Source organism: Physcomitrium patens, chromosome 1, assembly GCF_059467195.1.
Source record: "Physcomitrium patens ecotype Gransden chromosome 1, ASM5946719v1, whole genome shotgun sequence".
In the NCBI taxonomy this organism is placed as follows: Eukaryota; Viridiplantae; Streptophyta; class Bryopsida; order Funariales; family Funariaceae; genus Physcomitrium; species Physcomitrium patens.
Genome location: NC_143410.1, coordinates 8,002,793 through 8,008,139, shown reverse-complemented (window position 1 = coordinate 8,008,139; position 5,347 = coordinate 8,002,793). Strand labels below are relative to the sequence as shown.

At 43.5% G+C, this 5,347-nt stretch overlaps 1 protein-coding gene across 1 annotated transcript; it reads left to right on the top strand.

Moving 5' to 3' along the window:
* The first annotated feature begins 200 nt into the window (after positions 1–200).
* Positions 201–4,659, top strand: LOC112289318 (cold-responsive protein kinase 1). Its single transcript, XM_024534450.3, has 9 exons — positions 201–720; positions 1,767–1,876; positions 1,993–2,078; positions 2,247–2,402; positions 2,530–2,651; positions 2,755–2,962; positions 3,122–3,350; positions 3,445–3,598; positions 3,742–4,659. Exons 3-9 carry the CDS (start codon positions 1,997–1,999, stop codon positions 4,117–4,119), a joined length of 1,329 nt encoding a protein of 442 aa, XP_024390218.1. The 5' UTR covers positions 201–720; positions 1,767–1,876; positions 1,993–1,996; the 3' UTR covers positions 4,120–4,659.
* The last annotated feature ends 688 nt before the right edge of the window (positions 4,660–5,347 follow it).

Below are 5,347 nucleotides of genomic sequence, written 5' to 3'. Positions count from 1 at the left end.
GCGAAGGAGGGGTCTGGATCTCATAAGCAGCAGTGGCAGCAGCTGAGGTGGTGGAGGTGGTGAAAAGGGGGTGGCAACAATCAAATAAAGGAAGGTTGAAGCAAGGGAAGGGAAAGTTAAATCAAGGGAAGGGAAAGTTAAATCAAGGGAAGGGAAAGTTAAATCAAGGGAAGGCAGGGCAGCTGCAATGGCGAAGCAGAGAGGGTAAGACCGAGCTAGTCACCGCATCGCTCCCTCCCCTGCCTGCCTGCCTGCTCTCTCCCGCTCTCTCTCCGTCTGTCTCTCCGCTTCTCTCTACCGTCTTGGATTGCTACAATCGCACTGCTACTCTTCCTAGTTCAACCCTTTCGGCACCTGATTAGGGCCATAGTTCCGCCACAGTTTGTGTCCCTGCAAGTTGCACCCGTTGCAGAGGTGGAGGCGCCTCTGCTTGTCAACTTGATTAGCGGAGGAGCAGGAGGAGGGGGACTAGAACGAGGAGTCTGTTATGTGTTCGATTTCCCGGAGTTGAGATGGTAGTGCGGGGTTGATTAAGAGGACTGAGACCCTGGAAGAGGCTTGTTCGCGGTTACTGGTGTGCGTAGTTGAGGGATTGGAAGAGTCAGCAGAGTCTTCCGCCGCTGGTTTGGTTCACGGCAGTTGCGTTTGCAGACTCTCTTCTGCTAGTTCTGCTGAAAGCTGTGATTGCGAGGTCGGCCGCTGTCGTTGCTCTCATCTCATGTACGTGAATCAGCTTTTTTATTTTTGTTGTTTTGTTTATTAATAATCAAGTTTTTTTTTCACGGTTCGTGCTGTTCGGTTTTATTTGTATCGGTCATGGAAACGCTGTCCTCGAAGGTTTCGACTCGAATCGCCGAATTTATGCTGGTTCCTGCTTCTTCGGACGTGGAATCTCAGTTATATCTTGCATCTATACAGTTGGTCGCAGTATCATCAAACGTACATCGATTCAACATACTGTGGACACTAGTGAAATACGTGTGATGACACTAGACGTTTCATTGCATGGGTGATGAAATATCTCCTGAGGGATTTTTTGTAGTTTGCACGGCAGGATCAAGCTACAGACGACAGTTTCGAAGTGCAGATCAATGCATGGAAAGCTTGTTCAATTTCGCGGATCACGATTTTCTTAGGATCGGTAGTAGGAACCTTGGGGTTACCTGTATCATTCACGAACATATCCCACACAGAGGGTAGTGGGAACTTGAGCCGACGCCGTCCCTGTATTTCTCCAGTCAATAGGAACCAGATTCCTGATTGACAGAATCGGCGTAAAGACTTCAACGGATAGAAAGTTCCACGATGTCTCCCTTTTCAACCAGCGCTACTTTCCTGTCTGGTTTTTCCTGACATGGGGCCGGCTTGGGCAACAAACCTAGAGCAATTGACATCAGAGCTTCGCATGAGGTTGAAACCCCTTGTTAGATTGGATATTAAAGTGGAAGTGTGCGCTTGATGTACAAACTTCTGATGCTTCCAGGAATCCCAGGGTGGTCTGCATCACCTCAATATTACAGCCGTTTAGTAAATTATGTGGAATCGCCGTGTGAGTGAAGTTATCAAGTGTCTGAAGTCTTCATTACGTTATCTTGTTTCCCAAGCTTGATCCCTTCAGAACGACACAAGGAGGTTACGGCGAATCCTCAAGTGAAAGTTTGGAAGCGGTTGAGCCACAACCAGATCAGAACCTTTCTTGTGAGCTAAATTGAAGCATGTACTGTTTATTGACTTGCGCGAGTTCATGGAACTCATTTTTTGCGCAGGATCTGAAGGGATCAAGTGCATTTAACGAAAAGAGACTGTACTGCAGCAGCAAGGAGTAGAATGAAATAAAATTTTGGGGGAGCATAACTCTCGACAAACAGGCAGCATCGTAAGAATCCCTCACTTCCGAATATTACCTCTCGTCAAGCCTCTTCAGATAATGATATACAATCTACACTATAATATCTCTCGTGAGTGATATATGTATTTGACCTGTTGCCGCAGAATCATGGATGAAATATTGCGCATCACGCTGCATCCTCGTCGAGCTCTGTTGCAAGCTACCACAACTGCGCCAGCGACCACTGGGGGTACTACTACTATTTGCTTCTCTTGAATTCACATTGTAATTTAAAGAAGTGGTTCCAAATCTTCAACTAAAAGATTTGTACTAGACGGAGAGGAATTTCTTTACTCAGGTTTTCAGTGAGTCATTCTCAACTTCTCTAGAGTAACATGGGATGGTTGATCCCTGCTAGGTGAGACGAGCCTTTTGTGGTTGTATATCGTAGCTGCTATCCTGGGATCAGTAGTCTTTTTGGTAGCCCTCTACTGCTGTTGGCGTTGGTGCAAGGGAAGACAGTCAAATCGGTCCAAGAGCAAGCCAGTGCCATTCAGCGAACAAACTATTTCAGGTAATTAATAAGTTTCGAAAGTGCACGTTATGATTGCCGATTGGATTCTGGGACTGAATTGAGATTTTGCTGAATTGATTGGATTCTGTTACTCAATGAAGACTTGTTTTGTTTTCGTTGAAAACAGAGGTACTAGGTGCATCTAATCATGCTGCGAAGGTTATCCCTTTTGAAACGATTGCTCAAGCCACCAACGATTTCGACTTGAGACAAAAAGTGGGAGATGGACGCTTTGGTCCCGTTTTTCAGGTCGGCAAAACATCCCGACTTTTCGCATTTGACCCCAACTTTGTATGTGTTTGGATTGAACTTACCGTGCCTGTTGATGCTCATTGACGGTGAAAATGTTTAGGGAGAGTTGCCGGATGGAACGGGAGTAGCAGTGCGTCGTCTCCCCTTGAATTCCAGACAAGGAAAGCGGGAGTTTGTCAAGGGGGTGAAGAACATGATGGAGGCAAACCACCGGAATGTTGTCCGACTCATAGGATGCTGCTACACTACCTCTCGCTTACTGGTCTACGAGAACCTGCCAAATGGGAACCTTTCTCAGCTTCTTTTCGGTACTGTTTCTGCAATCACATTCCTGCATTTAATTCGAAAGCTTGGCATAAACAGAAATGTCGCTTCCCAATAGATGAACGCCGGATTCTCACGCAGCATCCAGAAATTTGTGCTTGCAAATTATTGAATGAATATTGTGGGTCATCGTGGTACTGCAGACCGCTCGAAGATGGTGAGTTGGCGTATTAGGTACGACATCTTGTTGGGTATAGCGAATGGTTTTGCGTACTTGCACGAAGAGCCCGACTCTATTTATGCCCACGGTGGTATCAAAGCCGGAAACATCATGCTGGACAAGATTATGAAGCCGAAGATTGCTGACTGGGGTTTAGCTGCTCTGTTCCGCAACGACCAAGGGGAGGTCAAACCTCGGAATATGACGTCTGTGTAAGTGCCTCTTCGCATTGCATCCACATTATGTCAGACCTCGAAGTATGCAAAATGTGAATTCTAATTGGCGTGTCTGCATTTGAAATTGCAGAGGTTACATGGCACCTGAACTAGCTCTGGACGGGCAGTTATCAGCAAAGTCGGACGTGTTTTCATTTGGCATTTTATGCTTGGAAGTTGTCAGTGGTCGTCCTAACACCGACATTAATCTCCTTGGCACCGAGATGCAAACTCTTCTCAGCTGGGTAAATTCTAATCCCTGAACCTTCATTACAAAATATTAACCGTGAAAGTAGGACAAACAAAAGAATCATTTCAATGGAACTAGCTAAGAACTGGCTATGAATCTCGCACTGGAGGAGAACACTAACCTAAGTGGTATGTGCAGGCTTGGGCACTGCAAAGTAGGGATGATGTATTGCAGATGGTGGATAGACGCCTCGAGAACAACTACGACGAAGAGCAAGCGACGAATATAATTCATATTGCGCTCTTGTCCACTCAAGATACGGTGTCCGCTCGCCCATCCATGTCCCGCATCGCTGCCATGTTGAGGGACGAGGAAGACATTCCCAAGCTTCCTGCAAAGCCAGAAGCAGTCAAGTCATTGGGACTGAGCGACCAGGTCGTGTCGGGAACATTCACTAGCTCATTCGTGACACCCAAGTTTGTAACCCCATCAAGGAGTAGGATGTCAAAGAAGAAGCGCGGGCAATCCTCCCATTACAATGACCCAAGTGACCCCAGAGGTGTGCATCGCCTGTAACGCCTGAGGTTCTCATGTCGAGAGCACGATCATGTTCAGACCATACCCACCTTGTGTTGAAGCATATGAGAGACTTGCCGCAGCAGCAGCAAGCTCGCTCTCGGTGCCTTGAAATGCAAGCTTGGAAAGTGCCAACCTCCAGCTTCAGAAAATGATAAGTCTGCAGAGTGGAATAATCACATCTAAAATCATATAATCCCCTACTTTTCTGGCATAGGACAGAAAGATCGAGGTTGTAACGCATTACAGTATACTTAGTCGACTGGAGCTTTTGAAGCTCAGATTTTCCCCACAGCTGGTCTCCTCAGCGGCACGGTCCTCAGCGTCAATCTTGAATGTTGCTTATGCAGGCCTGTAAAACCTGTCAAAGCGTGCAATGGAATGCGTAAGCTCTGCCCTTTTCAATGCCTAATGAACTTGCGCTTAGCCAAAATCTAATCACTTAGTCATATTTTGTTTCGATTATTGAGTACTTATAGAGACTGTATAGAGAAATCAAGTGACCTACACCAACAGAAACACAGTGAGCCACTTCGATTACTTAACATGTTCAATGTGGGAATGCACTTGTATTCTACTGATGAAAGGAAGCTTTGTATATGGAAGTTTCTCAAGGTCAGATTGTCTTGAAGAAAGAGAAGTCTATTTTTCACAAAATTTAGGTCTCTTTATAGACAAGTATGTCGAAAGTAACAGTTTTTGGAGTATTCATATTTTGTGATTCACACTAATTAATTTTAGATCCTTTCAAGCAAAATATCCCTTGGAGTGATAAATAGAGGTAGTATTGCAGATTCAATGTACTAGAAAGAAATTAAATCACTTACATTTTTAAGAAGAGATGCTTTCGATCCATTTTTTATTTTATCTTTTTGATGTTAAACATTAAAGATTTGGATTTATTATTTCTAAGCATGTATTAAAATTTTAAAAAGTAAATTCAGATTTCACCAATTAACTTTGTTGGTATTTTACTTCTATTTTAAAAAAATAAATGGTTTTTGTAGACTTATAAATAAATAAATAAATAAATAAATAAAATTTACTTCTTCTAAATAAGTAAATAGGTAAATAATTATTTATAAAAAATCAAACCTAACCACATGACTATTTAAATAAATAAAAATAAATAGAAAGTGAAAATAACTTATGCAAATGATGTCAATAACATGAATCTAGACAAAATCTAGAAGACAATACAATCATGTATTATTGAATAAGAGAGAAA

Bases quoted from the DNA above. Each gene is read 5' to 3' on its own strand.
- LOC112289318 (XM_024534450.3), top strand. From the start codon at position 1,997: ATGGATGAAATATTGCGCATCACGCTGCATCCTCGTCGAGCTCTGTTG. The intron at 2,079-2,246 runs GTACTACTACTA...GATCCCTGCTAG, and splicing joins TGCGCCAGCGACCACTGGGG to GTGAGACGAGCCTTTTGTGG. The intron at 3,599-3,741 runs GTAAATTCTAAT...TGGTATGTGCAG, and splicing joins TGCAAACTCTTCTCAGCTGG to GCTTGGGCACTGCAAAGTAG.